The 23,201-nt window shown below is 40.3% G+C and overlaps 7 protein-coding genes across 9 annotated transcripts in view; 3 read left to right on the plus strand and 4 right to left on the minus strand.

Annotated features, from left to right (window-relative positions):
* LOC105449739 (cingulin-like) overlaps positions 1-4,263 on the minus strand; it is a 9,696-nt gene extending 5,433 nt beyond the window's left edge. The window contains exons 1-3 of the mRNA XM_011689121.1: positions 3,642-4,263; positions 2,049-3,062; positions 10-1,891 (exon numbers count right to left, since the gene is read on the minus strand). Coding sequence (XP_011687423.1) covers positions 10-1,891; positions 2,049-2,899 — 2,733 coding nt within the window. The 5' untranslated portion in view covers positions 2,900-3,062; positions 3,642-4,263. The remainder of the gene's footprint in view (positions 1-9; positions 1,892-2,048; positions 3,063-3,641) is intronic.
* A 73-nt stretch (positions 4,264-4,336) lies between these two features.
* Positions 4,337-6,195, minus strand: LOC105449609 (diphthine synthase). The gene is made up of 4 exons (XM_011688896.1): positions 5,912-6,195; positions 5,589-5,765; positions 5,110-5,434; positions 4,337-4,945 (listed from the first exon to the last, which is right to left on the minus strand). Exons 1-4 carry the CDS (start codon positions 6,044-6,046, stop codon positions 4,758-4,760), a joined length of 825 nt encoding a protein of 274 aa, XP_011687198.1. The 5' UTR covers positions 6,047-6,195; the 3' UTR covers positions 4,337-4,757.
* Positions 6,196-6,340: 145 nt separating this feature from the next.
* Positions 6,341-7,510, plus strand: LOC105449612 (protein EMRE homolog, mitochondrial). The gene is made up of 2 exons (XM_011688902.1): positions 6,341-6,854; positions 7,270-7,510. Exon 1 carries the CDS (start codon positions 6,493-6,495, stop codon positions 6,775-6,777), a length of 285 nt encoding a protein of 94 aa, XP_011687204.1. The 5' UTR covers positions 6,341-6,492; the 3' UTR covers positions 6,778-6,854; positions 7,270-7,510.
* LOC105449611 (protein flightless-1) lies at positions 7,403-14,869 on the minus strand. Its single transcript, XM_011688900.1, has 22 exons — positions 14,661-14,869; positions 14,204-14,314; positions 13,811-14,049; positions 13,566-13,727; positions 13,260-13,480; positions 12,971-13,187; positions 12,633-12,874; positions 12,464-12,549; positions 12,308-12,378; positions 11,956-12,202; positions 11,651-11,836; positions 11,254-11,568; positions 10,886-11,058; positions 10,690-10,816; positions 10,488-10,610; positions 10,194-10,397; positions 9,982-10,103; positions 9,662-9,913; positions 9,453-9,582; positions 9,080-9,262; positions 8,850-8,963; positions 7,403-8,701 (listed from the first exon to the last, which is right to left on the minus strand). The coding sequence occupies exons 1-22, from the start codon at positions 14,721-14,723 to the stop codon at positions 8,567-8,569; spliced, it is 3,723 nt and encodes a 1,240-aa protein (XP_011687202.1). The 5' UTR covers positions 14,724-14,869; the 3' UTR covers positions 7,403-8,566.
* Positions 14,870-15,255: 386 nt separating this feature from the next.
* Positions 15,256-18,756, plus strand: LOC105449610 (mitochondrial import receptor subunit TOM22 homolog). Of its 3 annotated transcripts, none has more exons than XM_011688899.1 (4): positions 15,256-15,386; positions 16,715-16,818; positions 17,349-17,454; positions 17,759-18,756. In XM_011688899.1, the coding sequence occupies exons 2-4, from the start codon at positions 16,747-16,749 to the stop codon at positions 17,962-17,964; spliced, it is 384 nt and encodes a 127-aa protein (XP_011687201.1). In that variant the 5' UTR covers positions 15,256-15,386; positions 16,715-16,746; the 3' UTR covers positions 17,965-18,756. The 3 variants fall into 3 exon arrangements, with proteins under 3 accessions (XP_011687201.1, XP_011687199.1, XP_011687200.1); XM_011688897.1 differs by lacking the exon at positions 15,256-15,386 and adding an exon at positions 16,276-16,351; XM_011688898.1 differs by lacking the exon at positions 15,256-15,386 and having other exon boundaries at positions 16,383-16,818.
* A 160-nt stretch (positions 18,757-18,916) lies between these two features.
* LOC105449614 (39S ribosomal protein L17, mitochondrial) lies at positions 18,917-20,346 on the plus strand. Its single transcript, XM_011688904.1, has 3 exons — positions 18,917-19,371; positions 19,827-20,037; positions 20,113-20,346. Exons 1-3 carry the CDS (start codon positions 19,087-19,089, stop codon positions 20,244-20,246), a joined length of 630 nt encoding a protein of 209 aa, XP_011687206.1. The 5' UTR covers positions 18,917-19,086; the 3' UTR covers positions 20,247-20,346.
* On the minus strand, positions 20,270-23,184 carry LOC105449613 (2-oxoisovalerate dehydrogenase subunit alpha, mitochondrial). The gene is made up of 8 exons (XM_011688903.1): positions 23,096-23,184; positions 22,162-22,323; positions 21,693-21,888; positions 21,460-21,621; positions 21,218-21,362; positions 20,946-21,149; positions 20,558-20,821; positions 20,270-20,469 (listed from the first exon to the last, which is right to left on the minus strand). Exons 1-8 carry the CDS (start codon positions 23,150-23,152, stop codon positions 20,388-20,390), a joined length of 1,272 nt encoding a protein of 423 aa, XP_011687205.1. The 5' UTR covers positions 23,153-23,184; the 3' UTR covers positions 20,270-20,387.
* Positions 23,185-23,201: the final 17 nt, after the last annotated feature.

A 23,201-nucleotide genomic window follows, 5' to 3' on the forward strand; every position in this document is an offset into this window, starting at 1 on the left:
TATCTCCGTTTGATCAATTGCCTTTCCTCCGTTCTTTAATATTTTTCCTTTACTCTTTAATCCTTCTGCTTCATTTTCGATAGTCAAATTTTCAATTCCATTCGTTGTTTCTGTTTTATTTGTTAAATTTTTTATTTTATCAGTCGATCCCTCTATTTCACTTTCCATTTTTTCTGCTTTATTTGTTAATTTTTCATCTATATTTAAATCTTCCGTTTTATTTGATATTTCTGCTACATTTTTTATCTCCTCATTCATCGATTTCCTTTTTTCATCATTATAATTCTTTTTCCCTTCCTCACCATTTTTATTTATCGGTATTTTTCCCACGTCCGTCGACTTTCGTATCTCACTCACAGTCTCTTCCGCCTCATTAGTCGGCTTTTCCGCTTCATTTATCTTCCCGTCAGTCACCGACTTTTCCACTTGGCTCGTCATTTCGCCAATGTCACACGTCGCGACCTGTTGGCAAGCCAACGCTTTCTCAATACTGCGTTCCGCCATCTCGATCTCGATCAGTTTATCTTTCAATCTATCGAACGTATTCTCTCGTACAGGATCCGCATTATCATCTTGAAGCTTGACTTCGTTCTCATCAGGTTCCAATGAGTCTGGCCTTAGCGGTACGTCAGCCACTTCCGGTGTAACGTTTAAACTATCCCTGAAGACCTCCGATCTCTTCCCCTCTTCAAATTTCTCTAATTCTTCAAACTCCTCGAGACTTCCGCGTTTGTCGTCGAAAATCTTGTCCACATCTTCATCTCTCTCACCTTCTTCTTTATTAACAGATAGTAGATCACTGCCAGAATCCTGCGTCACATCTATAATCGCATCTTCGTGACCGTTTTCAGGAAGGACCGCTATGTCTTCTATATCACTCGTAATGTCGTGCATCGTCGAGGCCTCCTCCGCGTCCTTCGAGACATCTTGCTCCTGCGGAAGCTTTCTGGCGGAATGATTGCCGTTGTTGGTCGCTGCCGTCGACAAAACCGGTAAGGACAATTCATCCTTTTTCTTTGTCGATTTGGGAGCTTCCGGTGAGATGGGCGGTAGCGTCAGACTATCCGAACCATTCTTGGCGGCGCTCCTGGAATTCCTGGAAGAGGGCGGCCTTACGACCGGCAGAGAAACGACATTTATGTGGTCGGAGACTTCCGATTCCGACGGTTCATTTCCGGCAGGATCGCTTCTGCGAGCACCGCCCAACTCGGACGTTGATTTTGAGATACCTTCCAGGATGCTCTGCGTGGCGGTCAGTCTCGCTTCCAAGGTGTCGCGCGTTGCGCCGGACTCGTGTTCCATGTTGCTATGCTTCGAGTTGTCGTCGACTTGATCGACGACCCCGAAATCACCACTCTCGCGCCTTCGCGATTTTTTGCCTGATCCTACACTGCGCCTCCTTGATTTCTTTTCCTCTTTCTCGACGGTCGGAATCGTCTCGTTCCTTCCAAGAGAATCCTTCATCTCCTCTTTCTTCACAATATCAACTTTTCGCTCCAGCCCGCTTCCACTTTTATTTCTTCCGCTCTCTTCTTCATCGCCGTGTCTCCTTTCTTCTCGAACGTACCAAGGAAACGATTCCTCATTCCAGGCAAGCTCGACAGACCTCGAACGCTTTCCCCGCGGTCTTCCAATTTCCTCTAGCTTCTCCTTGATGATCGGCGCCGCGCGATCGATCACCTCCTGCACCTGCTCCACGTACGTAGGCGATCGCAGCACCTCCAGGCTCGCGGTGCTCGCGAATTTGCGCAGCACATACGCCCTGATGCGATCCATGCTGAGCGCTCTCGACGATACTTTCCTCGCGGAGGAATGTTCGGAGAACCGCGTTTCAGATTTTCTCTCCCTGCTTTCGGTCCGAGCGATTTCCTCGCGGCTCGATCTCGCGCGTCTACAGACATTTAAAAAAAGAATATTCACAATCAGACAAATCCTTTTATATTTACGTAAAATTTTCTAAAGTACTTATCGAAATTTTAAAAATATTAAATAATTACGATAAATTAATTAGGAAGATAAAATTATTATAGTAAAATAAATTATTATACCCTGCATCTTCAAGTCCAACTTTGGCCGCGACTTCACGTTCCGTCTCAGTCTCGGACTCTGTCTCGATCCGGCGCACCTTTTTCAATGGTCTCCGTGCGGAGGTTCTCGAGCTTGTCGTCGTCGTCGTCGTCGTGGCACGTTCGACTTCCTCTACAGACCCTTTATCCGTTTTGGAAACCCTTGTCCTGGGTCGTCTATCGCCTCGAATCCCTTTCTCCACACTGTCGGCCGCCTTCGATTTCTCGCCACTCAGTTTGTTCTTCCTGAGTTCCTGCTTGATATCCTTGGCTTGAATATTCTTGCCAGGGCCATGAAGAGCGGTCATCTGCGAAATGATTCTTGTCGCGCGAGCGTCCGACGTTGTCTCGTTGTCTTTCGACCTCTTCGAGGTTTTCTTCGTAGTCGCAGGGCCTTTCGAGCATGTCTGCCTCGACGTTTTTTTACTTTCTCTGTCAGTGGAGACGTCCTCCTGGCTCTCCTCAGCCGCATCAGCGGCTACCTGTTCGCGCCTTTCGAAGATCTCGATCTCCTTCTCCAGGGACCAACCGCCGTTCGAAAGTTTTCTGATGTTTTGAGTTGCCTTGGCGGGCCATAGATTAAAATCGCGACTGCATTCATGGCTGAATTCACGATTGCAATACTCCTCGACATGGTACTCCTCCCGCAGCTTCAGCAGCTTCTCGAAGTGGCGGGCCGCAAAAATGTATATGTCTTCGGGACGGTGACGTAGGACCTCCCTCGTAAGACCCTCGACTACTGTCGCGAGACCGTGAGGCACCCGCGGCGCGATAAGGTATCCTGTGCCAGGACACAGGCTGGAACGATCGATCGGCGGGGTCGGACTTAGCATCGTGCCACTTTACTATATCTCATAATGCTTCCGATTATTTCCTTATCTTGTACGTGAATTTCGCAGCCCGGCGACATTTCCTTCACTGCGACGATCGATACATCGTAGAATACTGCATCTTTTTTTTCAAAGACTCTTCCAGTATAATTCTTGCATTTGCGTTCTAGATATTTAAAAAAGTTATAGAATTATTTTGGAACTTGTATGATTACAAAAAAATACAAATCCTTCATCAAATTTCATCAAAGCATTTCGGAAATTTTTGCCTTATCTAAAATTTTAATTTTCTAGGACACTCTGAGTAGGAAGATTTAAAAAGCGATACAAATTACAATTTTCTAGATATATGTAAAAGAAATAACTATTTAGTGCATTTGTGCTGTATTCGTTAAGTTTCGAACTACCTGTACAAAAGACAACTTTTGTACTAGCTTTGATAATTAATTAGCAGTAAGTTTTTGACAAAACGTTTCCAAATAAATTTATTTTTTCTTATTTTAAATTGATTATTATTTTTTTTTATTTGATCTCAGTACGGAAAAGATATATTCCATATATATGTGTATATCTCTTCAAACTAATTAACTGCAGGGTGCGGGGGAGATATAATTGCAAAAAAATATTACAATCGTAACGTATATTTCTTTTTGCAGAAACAATTACAGAGTTACGTGAATATACGTGTGCGTATCGGGGTGCAAAGTTCATCGCGGAACAACGGTGCTCGTACAATTCCGTATACCTGTCGAAGTGCGAGAACCTAAATTGGAGCAATGTCGTGAATATATCGCTGTCTTTCGTACGTCGTAGAAACACCGGGTGTACCTGCTGGAGGAGGGAAACGAAACGGGAGGGTTGCCACCATGCACCGAGCGAGCGCACCCCCGTGGCACAACTGAATCGGCCGATACCAGCCTCGTCGCCGCGATGGTCGATGGCTTGTCCATTGATTAGTTTGCCCTGGCGCACGGCCACGTGACTCCGCCGCGGAATTATACGCGGCTTAGAATATGGAAGCGGGCCAAAGCGAATGGAATAATAATGCGGCCCGTGTAAACACGGTGCGCGCGGTCGCCAATCTCTCTCTGCCTTCCGTGATGGTCTTACGTTGCAACTGATACGGTTCGGTTGCAAACGATCACCCGTTACGCGGCCGGAAATATCGAACATTTAATAATGCAACTGCGACAACTGCGCTCATGTAAGTTTTATGCAAGCTCGGAAATTCTATTATGAATTTCAGCATTATGAAACCTGCAAAATCAATAAACTTACCCCTAAAAATCGTAGACGTTAAAATTATAATTAATGTAATATAGATGTAAATTTACAATTGAAATAATTGCTTCTGAGAAAGATATATAAATAATTGATATTTAAATTTTTACAAAAATAAAATAGAAAAGTGTATTTTCATTAAAAATAAGTAACAAAATATAAATTCCCATTGTATCAAATTACATCTTGCACTTAAGATAAATGCACCGTTTAATAGTTTGATACAATCAATTTATTTTATCCAAGTCCTGTATGAATTTTAGGATTATGAAAACTGCAAAATCAAACGTACCTCTAAAAATCGTAGACATTAAAATTGTAATTAATATAATATAGATGTAATAATTTATATTTAAATTTTTACGAAAATAAAATAAAAAAGTGTATTTCCATTAAAAATAAATAAAATATAAATTTCCATCGTATCAAATTATTGACATCTTGCACTTAAGATAAATGCATCGTTTAATCGTTTGATACGATCAATTTATTTTATCCAAGTCCTGTACAAAAAAGGGAATTCATCTTATTTATCTATTTTTTTTATTAGAGAAAAAAGTCCGGCTTATTTCTCTCACAGTCATTGAGTTGCGTACTCCGTTAGAAATTCCTTCTCGAGGGCATGGAGTACTTCAGCCGGTACGACGAGACAGTGTAGCGGCGGTCCCAAGTCCACACGCGTCATATCTTGCAGGGAACAAGCGACAATGCGCTGGTCCTCGCAGCCCACCCGCGCTAAGCCTACCGCCAGGCTCTCCCGCGTGAACGCTATTAAATGCAAAAATAATATATAATTACATCACTGAGTTAAATTATTATTATTTGTAATCATTACATAATCGTTATTTAATTACTATAATTTTGCTATTGTACAATTTGTATGATTTATTACGTAATCATTATAGCATTCCAATAGAGTTGTTGCCACTGACCTAAATCTTTATCGCCCTCTTGAATCTTATTGTCGAGTATCGCTATCAATTGACTAGCAGCCTCGTTGACACTCATAAATCTCGGAGGCATGTACTCCTTTTTTTTCTTCGTGATACTTTCTAGAGTAGGCTCTTTAACTTTGATGTCTAAGAGGCAGAGGGTATGCAGTCCTCTCTGCCTGTTGGAAGCTATCTTGTCGTAAAAGCTGTCCGGTCGCCAAGTGTCCGTCCAGTAGGGAATCGAAACGATTTCCCCGTACGAATAAAGTTGCAAGCCGCAACACCCAACTGCGGTCAAAATTGACGAATTGTGTATGACTTTCACCTGATCAGAAGGATAATATTCTTAAGTAACCTTTATCAGATACGTATGGTAATATAAGATAAATTATGATATTTCTCAGAATATCATAAATAATGATAATATTTCAGAATGTCATAAATATATAATAATTCTAGTAAACACTGCTCCCGTTCACCTGTATATCTTTTGCCTTTGCACGCAGAACCAAATCCGTGTGAGTGGTAGCTCCAAAGGGATCTCCCACAACCAGAAAGGCAACATCTTCATCGTCTCTCGTCGGCAGTATTTCGTCCGCGCTGTTCTCCACTAGCTCGCGATCAGCTGCGATCAGGGGACGCCCGTAGAATTCTTCCTAATATAAAACAAATTTAAGCATATATAGCGTAGAAAAATTACACTCGATATGTCTTTAAGTTAAAAGTTTCACGATTGAACGCTTTACGAAAGTAAATCGAGAGAGTTGTATGTTATCTTCGACATTTAGAATACAATACAAACCAAGGTTTCCTGCTGTACTGTCAAGATAGAGGTGTAAGACTCCAGGTACACGCGGTCGCATTTCCTAATAATTTCGAGCCCTTTGACAGTGACATCCTTCGCGTCGCCTAGACCTAATCCTATTACGTAAAACATGACTTCCAGTCAGAGTTGACATCCACCCTCGTCATCCGCTACCTTGCAAAACATATATCTTTCAGGATGTCACTCTCTGCTCCGACGTGCTCCGGCTCCAACATGCTCCAATCTAACCTCCAATCGAATGCCGAAATGCGCGCAGTGTTGCCAATACAAACAGGCGAAGACATACGTTACATCAGAGAGAGAGAAGCATGCTTCTCTCTCTGGCGAGTGGCGCGCCACTCATAGTGGCTGGGGAAAACTGTAAAAGCAAAGGGACTTTTAGATTTTATTTTCGAGACGACACCGACTGAGTGAATGGGTATTCGCGCTATTCGCGCTGAATATAGCCTTTCCATCAAGGATGTGCTAAGTTCTGCCTGGATACTACCGGCTCGCGAATTCCGGGAAGGGAACGCGCGATCGACCCCGTCACCGGGAATAAACCCCGCGGAAGCAGGATGCTGTTGCACAGGGTGACACCGTTGTTTCGCGGAAAGACCGTCGTTCTCAGGAAGACGGACACGCTAGTGTCCAAGTCCTTTCTCCGGTCGTCGATCACCACGCCGTCCGGGGCGATCCTACCCGAGCCGAAGAGGACGCCGTTCAGTTTCCTGGGTGTTGTCAGCAGTGTGATATTCGGCCTGTTGGTCGGTGCCACGATCAGCAAGAATGTGGCCAACTTCCTGGAAGAGAACGATCTCTTCGTGCCCTCCGATGACGACGACGACGATGACGACGATTAGCGACCAGCTGGCTTCATTCCGTTGTGATTGATGAAAATACTCAGCCCGTTAGAGGTTGCTCTTAATACTAATTGAGGGTAATTCTTTTTTTATATTTGTAGGATAACTTGTGGCATTCGTATGTGCGAGAACGGTCTACCGTGCAAAGATGACATTATTATTCATTGTTCCAATTTTTCAATTCACATATACACGTAGAAAAGAACATAAATATATATATAATATGTAAAATTATATAAAATATATAATTATATAGTTATAAATATAATTATATATAAAAATATATAATTATATAAATTATATAAAATATATATATAATAAAACATGCTTTTGTGCCGAAGAAACAGACAATAGTAAATTTTGATTAGTCGTCAATTCTAATGTGGCTGCTAACGCCTGTAATTTTCACACTTTGATTGACTGTAATTTGAAATTTCGATTTTTGTTGGTTAATTTTTGCCTAGCTTAGAAAATCGTTTGACTTGTTTTCAGATTCAAGTTTGAAGTCGCATTGACGCAAGGGCCAGTAATTGCATGAAATTTGCATAACAGTTGAAAGAAGAGGTGTCTCTTCGCTTGCACTCTACTTAGGTACCTTACTTACGCTTCAATACCTGAGATTATGTAAATTGTCATAGAAATATTTATTTATACAATTGTTGAGAGTTAAGTAGAACTTTTACAAAATCTATGTATATATATTATATCTATAAATAAATTGTGTTAAATACAATGTAAGTAATACAAAAAACGATCATTATGGCATCTGTACAATCGGGCGGTGTTAATAGTCAGATGTGTACATGATTATAATTACACGTATCTCTTTTTCAGTCTTCGATTAGTATTCACAAATTTCCAAATGCGATTTCCAATAATCCTGTTCAATTGACAATTTTGACGGTATTTGCTAGAAGCGCGCGAATCTAGAAAACTTGTGGACAAATCCTATCTTAACCCTTTCAGGGCTATACAAGTTGATATATCTTCTTATGGAAGAATTATTTCTCTACAAAAGAATAAAAAGAAAATGCTTTTTTTTTTTCAACGTTACAATTCGACGATAAACATTTGTATCACAATTCATCGAACAATTTTTAAAAATGTCTATCACATCTTATCTGAAACGCGTAAACTTGCGAGAAATAAAAATGGATACATAGTCTAGTCTGTACGAAAAACTTCATAAATACGGAAATATATGTGAATAAATAAATAAATAAGTCTCTCGCTGAATACACGGAGTATGAATTATAACGGTTAAGGTAGACGAATCTCTTTCACAGTGTAAAATAGGAGAGAATCGCATCACAGTGAGAATCTTGTTGGACTCGAGGATGGAAAAACTCTTTGTATTCGCATCCGTTTGAATTAAGAAATATATGAGACTGAGTCGAAAAGGTGCCCGTGCTAATAAAAATAGAAATCTGAATTACGTATACCAAGCAGATTGGCGCTCGAGTACTCGAGAAAGCAATTCGGTGATGAATTATTCAGTAAGTCGAAAAAGCGAAGAAGCAAACGCGAAAATGTAAACTTTACTAATTAGATTCGTTGTTGTTTAGTGAACAATTATTCCGTTTCCTAATCGATCGTTCGCATCGCGAGGATACACAGATTATTGCGATGGATTGACCTCCATTTGGCCGGCATATGAAACGTGAAGTTAAGAACGAAGATCGCGGACGCATTACGAATCTACATAACAATGTTGCGCTTGTGTCATACCCTGCCTGCGATTATAAAAACTAACTCTGAAACGGTAAGCGTAGTGAGCACTGACTCGATTTTACTGCGGTGGCCTCTTGTGCGAGCCCCAGCCGTGAAAGCATTTCATGAATCTTCTGGATTCCTTACCTTTGGCAGTTAAAAATAATTTACGGGGTCTCTCGGGTTGCTTCACGCGCAAGTGTTGAATATATACCTGGAAGAAGAAGAAGAAAATGTTAATGTTCGCTAACTCTTTGTTTTGCATCCGTCCAAACCGCTCGGAATTAATTTGATTTTGTCGCTAAATATTTGCAACGTTTTCATAAGAATTATGACAGTTGAACTTTTGTATAATAATTCACCTGAGCTGACTTGTAAGCCAGTTTGATTTCAACCTCTGAACAGCGAGTACCCAGCCAGAGAAATACTTGCTCTCCATTATCGAGAATCATTATATCGTCGTCTGCTAAATCGTCCTGCAGAAAAAAAAACACGTTATCCATTTATTGTAAAGAAAAACTTGAAAAATTCCGGCGATACACCAGAAGCCATTCCATTAATAGCAGAATATTTTTCTATGTTAGAAATTTACTTGGCAAAAATCGGTGCACTTCTCGCTGATTGTAAAGTATCCTTTCTCGTTGGAACATCTAAATAGTCTTGTGTAATTCATAAACTCCGCATCAGTGTCGTACGGTTTCTTCCCTCCAAGCGCCACCCAGAAGAAGTTGTCTGGTTCCTCGCCTTCGTTTAATACTTGCAGGCTTATCCATGGCTATTTTCAATTATATTTATATTTATTATCAACGGTGAAAGAGACAAACACATTTTTCTTCATTTATAGAATACAAAATATTCTATTTAGGAACGAAAAAGAATATTTAAGACACTTGCAATTAATCTCAAATTGAACGAAATCAAACTTAAGCTCTTTGGGATCTAAGCACAAAATATTTTTAACTCACGTTGTTGAACATTTCCTCTGCTATTTCTCCGATTAGACGAGCGTCTTCGGGATCAGCCTTCGACCCGATCCACGCGTACACGATTCCGGTTCCTTCGTCGGAATTGTTGAATGGCACATTTAAGAGATAACTGTAAATTTAAAAAAAAAAGATAAGATGTATATTACAAACGGAATGTAACCATGCGTACTTAACGTAATGTCTCTCACCAGAAAGCAGGATTCAGTAACGTCGAATCCGCCGGTATTTGAATGAGCCGAGTACATAAGGCACTGCCGTTACTTCGCAAATGATAGAACTCCACTTTGGCATTACCCGCAGTCTTTGGCTGCTTACGTTTGCCTTGGTGAATGATGAACTTTCGTTTGAAATAACTCATGAACTTTAGATTTTCTTGCTGCTGATGTGTCCTCACAACCTCCAGGTTTTCGCCGAACAATGACTTGAATTTCTTTTGCAGACTGAAATAGAAAAGATATGACTCATCTGATATTGACAATCGTAGGATAAATATATCTATGATCTTTACCTGAACGTAAACGTCAGCCATCCCATGTTTCCCGCGTCTCTGCCTTGCCAGAAATACACCGTACATTGATAATCGTCTTCGTATTGCTCCTCACCGTCTTCGTTCTCCGTTATATCCAGTGGCTGGTTCAATAAAAAAAAAAAGTAAAATGATAATTTTCAAGTAAATTTAGGTAGCTTTGCGCATTCGATAGAATGATACGTTTTACATACCATCCAATACCGGCATAAAAAAACGTAGCAATCCGCACTGTAAAAATGTCCTAATTCCTCCTCCGGCAGACGTACAAATTTTTTTCCTTCTAACACCAACGCTTCCATTCCCTCTAAATCGTCGTTCCACTCCGTCATCAGTTGATGCGCTTCGGCAGCCGACATCAGTGGTTGCCGCGGCATGAATAAAGCGGCCAAATCCGCCTAAAAATTACATGAGAAACGAATAAAAATTTATTTTAAATACAAATAACAGGACAAAAAATGCAATTATTATATGAAACATAAACGTACTTTTGTTTCCTGCTGTTTAGCCCACTTAGTGAGATCCGCCCCAGTTTTAGCGACCGATTCAGCCGTTCTAGTGAAATCCACGGCGATTACTTCGTCCCATCCGGTAAATTTAGACTTGAAGATCTGTACAATGTGTAAAGCAAATATTTTTCAATGAAAAGAACTTGTAAATTGAATTTTTACTAAAGAAGTATGTTTATACCTGTGATTCAGTACCCTCTTGCAATCTCGTTACCATCGCGTACTCTGGCCTTTCTATCATGTTGAACAATTCTTGAGATAGTTTCACAGCAGCGGCGCGTACTAATCTCGTCGATTTTTTACCAAACCTACAATCATACGCATAATTAATTTGGTCGTATAGATTTAAGAGTGACTCAAGCATTCTTTACACTTACCAAACGTATACATCTAAATAGCAGTCTAGTATATACACATTGCGAACATTTAACAAGGTGTTCGTTAACTTTCCGTGAGGAACCTCGATCTGCGGTAGTTCCAGATAGCCCATTCCGAGTTGAACTTGATACAATCTGGGCACGAGAGGCACAAAATTTGGATCCACGTGCTCCTATCGTAAAAATAAGCGAAATGATTATAATAATAAATAAAAAATTATAATAATACAAAATTGAAGAAATAATTGTTAAATACATTAAAAGTAAAATTAAATAAAATTTCAAACTTATGTTTATTATAATTATTATGCTCAGTATAATTATATTTTTATTACTGTTGCTTTGTGTGTCGTAAAAAGGAAACTTACCACAATTTGCAGATTTTTTTGTTCGTGCTCCTCCACTCCTAAATGCAGGAAGAAATCTTCGGACTCGGCACCCATGACCTCCGTTAGAATCTCGGCTTTATTTTTCCGTTCGTTCTTATTAATTTTCTCTGCCATCAGTCGCGCTTTTGATTTTAACGTGCTCTTCGCCTTCTTTCCGTACCACATGAATATCTTATTCCCCGTGTCAAGAACAAATACATAGTCGGAATCCAGGGATTCGGCACAGACTGGAACTGGTTCCAAATGTATAGAAGCCCCCGCCGCGTGCACTCGATATAAACGAGTAATCGCTGGCTAAAAAAAAAATTTCGATGTAATTTAAAGTCTTTCTTCGAAAACATATACCATAATTAAAATGTATAAGAATTAAACTTACTGTATCTTCCACTGTGTAAAAACCGGACGACGTGCGACCGCCCTCGATATAGGTGATACCCGAATCGAACAGCATCAGAAATTCATCCGATTCGTCCCCTTGTTCTTCCCTGATTGTCCGACATTGTGCGCCTAGGTAGTTCCTCAGATTTACGGCGTGAATCGCCGCACACGCTCTTTTATCTAACTGCGAGACAATTAAATTAATTGCACGCGGTTTGTATGTGCAATAATCTACGTGAAATAATCCCTACACCATACAATCCCAGCCTTGTTTTTATTGCCCTGATTCGAAAGTATACGTACTGTCGCCTTTTCCCCGATCCAGAAATAGATCGCCCAGGTCAACGCTCCACCTTCGTCTATCCCGGTTTTCAGGATGATGTAACAATCGCCCTCGTAAAACTTGCCGTGCGCCACCTCCTCGATCTCGTTCGGCAGAAAGTTCTCTATCTCCCAGACCGACAAGCCGGGTATTTGACCCGCGTCCTCGTCAAAAAACTCGGAATAATCCAACGGTGGCTTCTCTAAAGCCTCATCCCATCGCTTGGGTCTAAACAAATTAATCATTAATTTTATTGGTATGATAAACGTGAGAAGAACTCTACGTCGGAAAAAAGATGTGATGTACAGCAACAAGTTCATAGATTCCACTCACTTTAAGGATTCCGCTTTCGATTCCTCACATTCCTTATCCTTGTTCTTCTCTTTCGCTATGTCTTTCATGCCCTGAAACCAATCATAATTATAAGTTTCTTCGCTTATATATCGCCTGTAAAAACACTGCAATATAACTGGTAAAATAATGACGTACCTTAAGAATTTTGGCCTGATCCTGATCAGCCTCCTCCTGATCTCTCCTTCTTCTTAATCTCATTTTACGCGCGATTGGATCTTTATCTATAATCAAAAACATGCTTTTACATACAAAATAATAGATTTTTCCATTTTATTTTATCGTATCTGATGGTCGTAATACGTACTGGCGGCTTGAACTGGAGCTGGTACATTAGCACCAGCAAGACGCAACTGATGTTGCAGCGAGAAGTCAATATTATAAAATTCGATGCCCGATCCCCTTTGAACTTCCGTCGGTTTTGGTGGCATCACTAAATTCGGATTGTCCCGTAAATCCAGCTGTTCTAAATCAGTCAGAAGGTGGATGGCATCCGGCACGGTAATCAGTCGGTTTGACGTTAATATTAATTGCTTTAATGAACCACATCTAAAAAATATATATACATCCTTTTTTGTATTATCTTTAAAAAAGTTTTTATTCTCCCTACGGTAAGGCAATATAAGAAAAAAAGTAACAACTCACCTGCATAATCCTTCTGGTATCATTTCTAAATGATTGTTAGCGGCAGAAAAAACCTGTAAAGATGATAATTTTCCTATTCCAGAAGGTATACCCTCAAAATCTAATTCGTTATCGTTTAAATACAATCTTCTTAATGTGAAAATCTTGCACAAAGCGGCTGGTATTGCACTTAATTTGTTTCGCGACACGTTCAGAGTCTCCAATCTCGTCCACAATTCTGGAAGATGTGTCTTCCCGTTAGTCCGCACAAAATTAAATGATTAAGGCGATAAAAGTTCAATATATTTACCGATCGCTGTTGACAACTCCGTTATCTGATTGTCACTTAGATTTAAACGGCGCAAATTCGACAGGGAATAAAGCGCGTCAGGCACTCGAGGTAAATTATTCTGTGACAAATCGAGCTCTTGCAAATTAGTTAACGTTTCTAGACTAGAAGGTATATTATTCAATGTTCGTTGTGTGTCCCGCATTTGTAACGTCGTTAAATTCATTAATGATGGCAATTGTCTGAAACAAGTTGAGAGAGAAATAAAGAAAACTTTTCACGAAAAAAAATATATTCCAAGGATCGAGATATGAAAACATTTGCTACCTTAACTGAAAATGACCCAAGGGATTATGATTCAGGTTTAAAGTCTGCAGGTTAGCCAAACGTCTAGTCTGTGGTGGCACCGTTTCCAGCTTATTGTAACTAAGATCCAAGAACAACAAGTCCGTCAAGTGGATGAACAACGTATTTGGTATGGTTTCGATACTGAAAGGATAAAAATAACGTCGACGCTTACTCGATAATTTTTCCACGGTCATAATGATAATGTACAAGCTGTTGATACGTACTGATTATGGCTTAAATTAAGATTGAGCAAGGAACGTGCTCTTTCTAGGCCTTCAGGTACCTCCTTCAAATTGTTGTGACTTAAGTCTAAGGTTGTTAGTTCCTCTAAATGAAACAATTCCGCCGGAATACCACTGGATTTGATATTATTATGCCTTATGTTTAGTGTCCTGAGACAGTTCAATTCCGTCAACTCTCCGTATAAACGTTCCAGTTTGTTTTTGACAAGTGACAGATGTTCCTAATGGACGGACATTAAATGCATTAATATGAGACTCTAGTCATTTAAATAACACAATGAATCTTTTTAGGTCGTGTAAACAACAATGACGCAAAATATTTTTTATGTGTAAATAAATGTTTACACAATTTTTTTTTCAAGAATATTACTTTACCAGTTTCAACAACTTGCCCATCTCCTCCGGGATCTCCACCAAGTTCGTTTTGTCTAATTTCAGCCATTGTATCCCGGTCATGAGACGCACGGATTCAGGAAATTTGCCATCCTAAAAATATCGAGGTACAGTTTTACAGTCTTTATTGCAATTAATTGTTCACTCATACGATAAATCCTAAACCTTATCATCGCGCTCAAGTTACGATTTGTTGATGCATCAAAAGTGACATGTCATTCGGCTATCTCTTTTTTTTTGGAACAAAGCTACATTACGCTCAACATAGATATCTCTATTAAGTATTAACAAAGTTAATTAAGCGCTAACAAAATAAATGTACGAAAAGTTCCACAAATGAGAATCTCAGACGCAGCTGAGGTTCCGGAGGTTCTCTCGCGTGGTTCCCCGCGAGAGGTTAACCTCCACGGAAACTCGGTATATGTACTGCGGTACTCACGCCGAAGTCGTTGCTGCTGAAGTCCACGCCTCGCACGAACGGCAGCACCCCGGTGTTCGCCATCGCGTCTACCGGTCGGTCGCTGCACGGCGACGAGGACGTGCGCCGTCGTCCGGAGCACGAGAATCACGTCCCCCCCCAGGAAGTGGAGCCCGCTAAGTGTCGCAGCGGACGCGGCGCGTCGCGTCCATTCGTCGCCGATCCTTCAGGTAGTGCGTGCGGTGTCTCGTCTCGGCCGCGCGATCTTTATCGCGCCAAGCGGCGCCGCGATAGCGTGCGACCGGGACTCGCTTTGGCGTTTCAACTGTCGTAGCGCCTCGATCGAGCGTGCCCGGGCGCCGGCTTGACACGCATCACGACTCACGACTCGCGACTTCCGATTGCACGAGTCACGACTAGGGCTGTACACGACTGTCCGCGGGACCGACTAGAATCGAGTGGGATTGACTGGGACCGACTGGGACTGACTAGGACGATGACGATGAGCTACTTGAACTTTGGAGCTACTCCGGATGCGGATTACTCCAGCTTATGTTAAATAAAAAGAGAGAGAGAGAGAGAGAGAGAGAGAGAGAGAGAGAAACCGAAAGCTCGCACGAGTAAACCGTTCTTGGCGTTCTGTCGGCATTTCGTTGAGGAATAATTAAAGACGTCTTGAAGATAATTGATCTGAATGTATCCCAGCAGGAAGTGAGATTGTCGTGATTTCTACATTTAATCGCGCCGGTAAGGATACTACTTTTCATTTGTCGCACGACAAATCTTCAACATCTTCTAAAGCGTGTAATTGATTAGCTGCAGGATAGAGAAGTTATCAAGTCTCCAGAAATTGTCTATTGCTATAATCAATTAATATGTTTGAATAGAATTGGAAAAATTTGCATATTGAATTTTTTAATCAAAGTAAATTTTTGGAAGACTAATCGAGAATTCTCTTTTCCATTTTAATAGTCAATTGATAAAATGTCAAAAAACGAATTAAAAATTTTTATGAATTCCAATAAGTCCATACTATAATATATTTTAGCATCTTTAAAATCTTGATCACGTATTCGACATATATATATATATATATATATATATATATATGTATATATATGTATATTGCAATAAACATTTCTTTTTTCCTTTCGTTTTTGAAACTTGAGGGAAATGCAAATTACTAAGGTATCGTGTCATTATAATGATTGTTGAATTTTTTCTAATCGGTTCGATTACTTCTTTATCGAAAGAAAAGATTAAAGAATAAAGAAGGAATTAATAAGACAACTAATTAAGTCTGAATTAGAGATCGAGAAAGAACAGACATCACGCTGCGATTGGAGTCACACACGTACGATTCTCCGTAGACACATATGCTATCAATAAATTATATAATAATTTGTCAATTATTTGTCGGTAATTAATATTCTTAATTGACAACGACGCGAATAAAAGCTCTAGAAAAAAAAAAAGATAAAGAAAGATTTGAGCATCCCTGCTCGCCGCGGGCATATGCCTGCAGTTACGCAACTCGATCAGCTTCGATACTCGCGAATTTCCGCGCGTATCCTCCGCTCCCGTCCTCCCCCTCCCCCCCTTTGCGCGCGTGAAACGTCCCGCGAGCGCGCGTTCATCGAGCGTCATCGAGGTCGTCTTCGTGGGAATGGCGGCGTGGGCAGCGGTGCAGGGAACCTCGTCTCGAGTCACAAGTACGGAATCCGCGCTTCGCGTTTCGTCTTCTCGCACGGTTTCGTATCGCGCGCGCGTGTACGAAATTTGAGTCGCGTTGTACTTGTACATACATACGGTACCGGCGCTTTATCGGCCGAGGTTATCTCTCTCTCTCTCTCTCTCTCTCTCTCTTCATAGCGCGAGAAAGAGAGAGAGAGGGATCGTGCGGTGCGAGTGCACGAGCAGCACGAGTGCACCGCTGAACCGCTCTCTCTGCCGTGCTGAGAACGTGCTGCTCGAACGTGAGCGAGAACCTCTCCTGGCCGCGTTATTCTTATAACTGTTCTTAAGACACAACTCTGGCAAGCGGGGCGCGCTCACCCTCGTGTATATGGCTTCAGTTGAGGAGCTGGATCAGCAGGTCGACAGCGGCATGGGCAGCAGCGACGCGCGCTCCCCCGAGGTGAAGTCGCTCCTCCCCGACGACGAGGACGATGACGAGGAGGTACGAGCAAGATCGCCTTTGTACACGGGGGGAAAAAGATGATGTCCCTCGTGGGATAGCTCCATGGCTTGCGCGTGCCATGATGTCTGTGAAATGCGGACCGTTCCGAGGGATCGGTAATAAGAATCTTCAGAATTCTATACACGATCCCGCGAGGTCTTGCGACACCAAAGATCACTGCGAAATTTGATGATGAGAGAAAAGCCGGCTCTCCGACGTCTCACCTGGTGCTGATATTCGTAATGAATTGTGTACACGATCTACGCACACGTGCTTTCCTCGACCGAAAGTTGATGAGTTGATGATTCGATATTTATAGCGTTTTAGCGAGTATAACGTTTTTATATATTGCTTTTCTTAACTATCTAAAATTAAAGTTAATAAGATATTTGCGGTAGTCTAGTGTCTTATGTACATTCTTTTTATTGCTTCCTTTAATAACAGCGAAGAAAGTATATAGTTGCTACTCCTTGTCATAATTGGTTTCACTACTTGGAAGCTAATCAATCAAATTGTCCTTTTTGATTCAGGATGAGAGCTTAACAGAAAGGTTATTAGGACTTACTGAAATGTTTCCCGAGCCGGTGCGCAACTTTGGATACAATGTTGGAACCTGCCTATGCACATGCATCAAAGGTAAGGTTACGCTTTCTTAATTCTCACCATTATTTTCTCTCTCAAGTCTCAAGATGCGTGTTTTCAAAATACTTAACAAAGTTAGCGACTTGGGTCCAATTTTACAATTCACGGTTAACTCGATTTAACCAAAGTTCAACTCGCCTTATCTCTTGCTAATCTAAGAATTAGAAAGAGATAAAGTATAAGCAGTAGAGATAAAGTATAAGCTAAACTAAGATTGAAATTAATTTTACATTTGTGAAACCGAACCTGAGAAGACGAGAGGATGAATTATACATTATATGAATACATCTTTTCGCAGGTCTATACGCGTATTCGTGTTCGGCCACGTGGTTGGTCTTCAGTTCGTCCACCATACTCTTCGCGCCGATCATCTTCGAGATGGAGCGCGCACAGATGGAAGACCTGCAGCGTACGCAGCAGAAGCAGGTCCTCTTAGGCCCTAACACAGCTCTGTCCGGCGTCAATACCTCGGGTCTTCCAATGGCACCACCCGTTCAGCGATAGGCCGTTACGTCATAAATTTACACGTGCACGCATACAAGGACACGTATAGAAATGCCCTGCCAATCAACCAAAAAAAAAAACAAAAAAAAAGAAATCACTCGAGTTTCCCCGCTCAATTATTTGCTAGCGTTACTTCGTACATCACGAGAACTTTAAACAGAAACCGCGAACGGAGGATTTCTATCGGAGGGGAACTCGCGGGTGAATCGCATAATCATCCGTTTTATTGAATATAACTCGCAGAGTCGTTGGATTCGTGAAAAAAAATTTGGAGTAAATATGAATTCGGGATTGCTCAAGGGAGAACATTGAATTCGCAGCATTCGCCGGTCTAGTCCATCCTCTGCGTTTACACATTCTCACACATATACGTACACGTCATTGTTCCTTCTGGTAATTTTTACTGTGACAACCAGTACATACTGTGGTATCACGTGGCATTTTATCATCGAACGCGTTGCAGAAGCGGCGGCGGTAGGCGGCTTTATTCGAAATGAAAACGACCCCCCCCGTCATTCTGTTCGCTTCGTGAATAAACGATTGAGAGAAAAAAAATTTAGCTTGCAATTATTTGTTATTACTACATTCGTTGCCGGGAACGCGGCTCGTTGTCGCGCCGCGGGTGTTATTATCTTTATATATACGTCGCATCTCTGTTACATTGTAATTTTCGAAAGAAACGAATAAAAGACATAGTGCAGTAGTGTCTTTAATCCCGTCGTGTCGTGCCGACCTCTCGTGTAATATTTCTGTAATGTAAAGTTAACAAATAAACGCCTTGTATACCATCGATCTCACTGTAACTGTTCGATTATATGATTTGCACTACTTGAGGAAAATAAATGCGATTTTCCGATAGAAATTCTGAGACGATATTCAATCCAACTTCTCAAAAAATTGCAATCAAACGACATTGCTGTCTTTTGCATATGAAAAGACAGCAATTTTTTATAATTAAATAATTAAATTTTTATTATTTGTACATGTATAGATGTCCTAATATTGAATAATGAACGATATTGTACAATCTGAAAATAACACTTCTAGATTTTTAACAATCAAAATTATTTATTATTACTTAAGAACATTTTGCGACCGGTTGTTGTATAATTGCATGTCCGAATGCGGTTGAAACGCGCGCATGATCCTGCGAGCGTCGGCCATGACCGAATCTTTGGAGCAAACCGGACCGGAGTAAACATCGCGGTGAAGATGAATCAGGCGAACGTCGAGAATCTAGTGAACAAATTGAGATACAATGTCAAGCCACGTCGGCGGTTCCGAAATCCCGACGGTCCGGATGGACGTCTTCGCAAATTCCAGAAAACCCTGACGGCGTTGATCAAATACGAGCGACTCGAGTTGAATTATACGAGGGCCGACGAGGCCAGAGGTTATGTTGACCAGGCATGTGCATCGTTAATTATTCACGTTCTATTCATTATATACGCGATGTGTTTTTTACGACGTAAACATGAAGATACGTTCCTTGCTCGACGAGTTCAAAGGGCATCGACAGCGATTGTCGTGTCAATTAATTTTTAACTCGCTGTTCACATTCGATATTATTTTGCGTTTTATTGTGTATGTTGTTAATTTATGAATAATTTTAACTTGCCGTCATAATTCACACTTGATATTATTCTAGTCTGAATTTATTTTGTACATTGCTGTCTTATTAATAATTTCAACTTGCTCTCGCGATCGTATCGATATTATTTTTCTCTGAATCTCATTCTGCAAATTGTCGTCACTTATCAACAATTCTAATTTATCGTGATCCACACTTGATGCTATTTTGCACTTAATCTTGTTTTGTGTATTTAATATTGAAAATTTTACAACATCTTTTTATTATGCAGTTGATATTTGAGGCGATACGCCATGGACCTGCACACCAGGAGACCATGGACATGGCGAACTTCTGGATACTCGAGAAGCAACTGGTGCACAAACTGTTCAAAGTTCTCGTGCCGAGATATCAGAATTACACCACCTCGTTTACAAAACTTCACAAAGCGCCGAACATATATCCCACGGGCCTTTATGACAGGGCAATTTTAGAACTCAAAGGTAGATTTTACTCTAAAGATTCTTTGACAAGCAAAAATTTCGTCCACTTATGCAATTATATCCTTTTTTTTCCAGGAAATATATACCCAAGCGTAGAACAGTACAATCCGAATGAACGAAATTTACTTCATAATCTACTGCTCGATGCGGCGAAGAAAGAATATAGGATGGAAAAGTACAAAGAAGTCGCGGACAATATAAAGCAATAGAAACAAAAGACAAGAAGAGTAAATACTCTTGTGCACCGTGTATGTATTTTGTTAATTGTTTAGCACTTTATATTATTAAAATAAAAGAGTATAAAATTCATTTATACGTCAGGTAAATTCCTCTCTCTCTCTCTCTCTCTCTTACTTTGCGTGTGTAAAAGATTTTAATGGGTAATGTTCTTTGAACTCTTCGAGATGCTTTTCCATTAGATTCATTTGCTTCCTGAAATTGTGAAATGTTGATAATGCCGAGAGTTACATTAACAATTCTAATTAATATATTTGTAACTGTGTGTTGTATATCGATATACCTAATGTGATCAGGGACCTCCTTGTAGACGTCCGTAAATAGATTCTTCCAATGTGGCTTAGACTTGCGCTCTGCCTCCGCAAAGACACGAAGAATTTCCTTCTTAGTGGAATCTACAAATTCTTGCTCCCTCTTTTGGCACCACAATCCAAGCGACTCTAGATACAGACGGAACCTAGTGAGCGGCGAATGGGCGTTCCACTGAGTGATCTCGTCGATCGATCGATAAGCCGTGGAGTCGTCCGACGTGCTGTGATGCCCGATTCTAAAAGATTTTTTACGACGTGCAACTCATTAAACTAGGCTAAAGTTTTTCTTTTTTACAGGAAGGATTCCAGCGAGAGAGATACGATTCTACAAGATCAAGATACATGTATCCAGTAGATCACCTGTAGGTCATGGCTTCTATCAAAACGGGTTTCTGTTCCTTTATGCAAAACTCTTTAGCACTTTTTGTGGCATTGTACATCGCGAGCACGTCGTTGCCGTCCACTCGGATCGTGTTAATCCCATAAGCCGGGCCCTTGGCCGCGATACCATCTCCCTTAAGCTGCTCCGAGACCGGCGTGGAGATGGCATATGCGTTATTTCGACTGGAGCAGCGTGATCATTATGCATTGTATTTCACGAAATACGAGAATAAGGATTTTTAAAAAATTACCAGAGGAAAATAACGGGGCACGATAGAGTAGCTGCGAAATTGAACGCCGCATGGGCATCGCCCTCGCTCGCCGCACCTTCGCCGAAGTAACAAATCACACACGCGTTCTTTTTGTCCAGTTTAAAGGCATAGGCAGCCCCCACAGCTGCGGAAGTAAAGAGCTTGTTTCAGAACACTCTTCCGTCAATCACTGAAGCATCACAGTTGTCGACGTTGTTTCACAAACTTGTACTGAATATTACCTTGTGGAAGTTGAGTTGTTAACGGAGACGATATAGTTGTGAAATTCAACTCCTTGGAGCCATAGTGCACCGGCATCTGCCTCCCTTTGCCGTCATCCTCGCAGTTGCCGTAACACTGATTCATGAACTTCTCCAATGGGTATCCACGATGCAGCAACACACCTGTTGCATCAGTACATAACGTTTAACGTACTTAAAACGCCAGACAGATCACGCGCAATGCAATTTCATACCAGCCTCGCGATACTGCGCGTAAATCAAGTCTTCTAGAGTTAAAGCGGCCGCGGAGCCGACCTGCACGGCTTCTTCGCCGGTGTTCGTCATGTAAAACGAGATCCGGCCTTGCCTCTGCGATTCGTACATTATCTTATCCATCACGCTTAAGGTCGTCATATCGCGATACATTTTCTGCAGATACACTTCGTTTAGCTGTAAATGCAAGAATAACATTCAGTTTCCTGTACCTATTATTTCGGTATTGTCTAATCTTTAATTTAATTCAGAGAATTTAATTTATTTCAGATTTTTATTCAGATCAATACTAATTGAACTTAAGTTAAATATAAAAGAAAGAAGTTAATATAAATATATGTGGCAAAAGTTGGAGTTATTAAAAAGTAGATATTTGAAAAAATATATACATATCCTTAAATTTAAATCTAAATTGTATATGTGACTTTTATAACTCTGATAATCACAAACCTTTTCGTCTTCAGGTAACTCAACCTTCTGCGAAGACTCCAAAATCCTATATATCGGAATAGATTCATAATTTTCTCTGTTGACAAACTGAATACTATTGGTAAATTTATTATTGATTCCCAAGAATTGCGGCTCGCTTGATCTGGTGCTGTATTGTTTTATCTAAAAAAAATTATTAGACACCAATAAAAAAATAAAAAAATAAAAAATTAATGAAATATCATGTAACATCTCAAATGATCATCTACATATTCCATTTATATTTTTAATATTTGTTCATTGATTTTACTACATTCCATTATAATTAAATATACTTATTATGGTGAAAATTTTTCTTGGAATTCTTCATATAATTTTTCAGAATTTCTATATATGTACAGTTTTGTGACTTTTAGAAAATTTCTTAAATTTTTTTATACGAATTGAAACACTTTTAGAAGTGCTGTAAAAGTCTACATCTCTATTAAATTTTTTATAATCTACATAAATTCTGAAAGATTCTAGGATTTCTAAGACTTTTCATGCTATAATTTCCGAGGAAAACTTATAAAACCTGAAGAAATTAATTAAGGTACTTTTCTAGAAATTTTTTGCAAATTTAAAAAAATGAAAAATTCTTTAAAAAATTATATGAGAATTTTTTTCACTGGGATATGTTAAAAAATTTTGATAGATATAATAAGACACGCGAATATATATTTACTGTAATAATTAAAATGCACGAATATTCTTACTCGCGTGTACTACAATTTTAAATAACAAAGGCTCTAGAGCAACTGAAAAATCAATTGCACAATCGCAAAGTACGTATGTTTTGGAGAAACGTTCATCACAAGAGTACATGCATGAATTTCAGTTTGATGAACATATATATCGTTGCACTGAATTATAAGGACGAATGAGCAATCGTATTACGACACACGTGGTGCGATACCTGTAATAGAACGCATCGAAGACGCGGAACGCCTCGGAGCAGATTTCTCGTGATCATCTCGCGTTCGGATCTACTGTACGATTATACGTCACGCATATGTATATAC

Source organism: Wasmannia auropunctata, unplaced genomic scaffold (genome assembly GCF_000956235.1).
Source record: "Wasmannia auropunctata unplaced genomic scaffold, wasmannia.A_1.0 LD336074.1, whole genome shotgun sequence".
NCBI classification, from domain to species: Eukaryota; Metazoa; Arthropoda; class Insecta; order Hymenoptera; family Formicidae; genus Wasmannia; species Wasmannia auropunctata.

Excerpts from the sequence above, each read along its gene's own strand:
- LOC105449614 (XM_011688904.1), top strand. The coding sequence starts at position 19,087 with ATGCGGTTGAAACGCGCGCATGATCCTGCGAGCGTCGGCCATGACCGA. Across the intron at positions 19,372-19,826 it reads CCAGAGGTTATGTTGACCAG|TTGATATTTGAGGCGATACG; the intron begins GCATGTGCATCG and ends TTTATTATGCAG. Across the intron at positions 20,038-20,112 it reads GGCAATTTTAGAACTCAAAG|GAAATATATACCCAAGCGTA; the intron begins GTAGATTTTACT and ends TTTTTTTTCCAG.
- LOC105449612 (XM_011688902.1), top strand. The coding sequence starts at position 6,493 with ATGCTGTTGCACAGGGTGACACCGTTGTTTCGCGGAAAGACCGTCGTT.
- LOC105449610 (XM_011688897.1), top strand. The coding sequence starts at position 16,306 with ATGGCGGCGTGGGCAGCGGTGCAGGGAACCTCGTCTCGAGTCACAA. Across the intron at positions 16,352-16,714 it reads AACCTCGTCTCGAGTCACAA|TTGAGGAGCTGGATCAGCAG; the intron begins GTACGGAATCCG and ends ATATGGCTTCAG. Across the intron at positions 17,455-17,758 it reads CCTATGCACATGCATCAAAG|GTCTATACGCGTATTCGTGT; the intron begins GTAAGGTTACGC and ends ATCTTTTCGCAG.
- LOC105449609 (XM_011688896.1), bottom strand. The coding sequence starts at position 6,046 with ATGTTTTACGTAATAGGATTAGGTCTAGGCGACGCGAAGGATGTCACT. Across the intron at positions 5,766-5,911 it reads CAGTACAGCAGGAAACCTTG|GAAGAATTCTACGGGCGTCC; the intron begins GTTTGTATTGTA and ends GTTTTATATTAG. Across the intron at positions 5,435-5,588 it reads CAAAGGCAAAAGATATACAG|GTGAAAGTCATACACAATTC; the intron begins GTGAACGGGAGC and ends CCTTCTGATCAG.
- LOC105449611 (XM_011688900.1), bottom strand. The coding sequence starts at position 14,723 with ATGGCGAACACCGGGGTGCTGCCGTTCGTGCGAGGCGTGGACTTCAGC. Across the intron at positions 13,481-13,565 it reads TTGGGTCATTTTCAGTTAAG|ACAATTGCCATCATTAATGA; the intron begins GTAGCAAATGTT and ends AACTTGTTTCAG. Across the intron at positions 8,702-8,849 it reads TGGCTTACAAGTCAGCTCAG|GTATATATTCAACACTTGCG; the intron begins GTGAATTATTAT and ends TTCTTCTTCCAG.
- LOC105449613 (XM_011688903.1), bottom strand. The coding sequence starts at position 23,152 with ATGATCACGAGAAATCTGCTCCGAGGCGTTCCGCGTCTTCGATGCGTT. Across the intron at positions 21,889-22,161 it reads AGTTACCTGAAGACGAAAAG|CTAAACGAAGTGTATCTGCA; the intron begins GTTTGTGATTAT and ends TTGCATTTACAG. Across the intron at positions 21,363-21,459 it reads AACAACTCAACTTCCACAAG|CTGTGGGGGCTGCCTATGCC; the intron begins GTAATATTCAGT and ends TTACTTCCGCAG.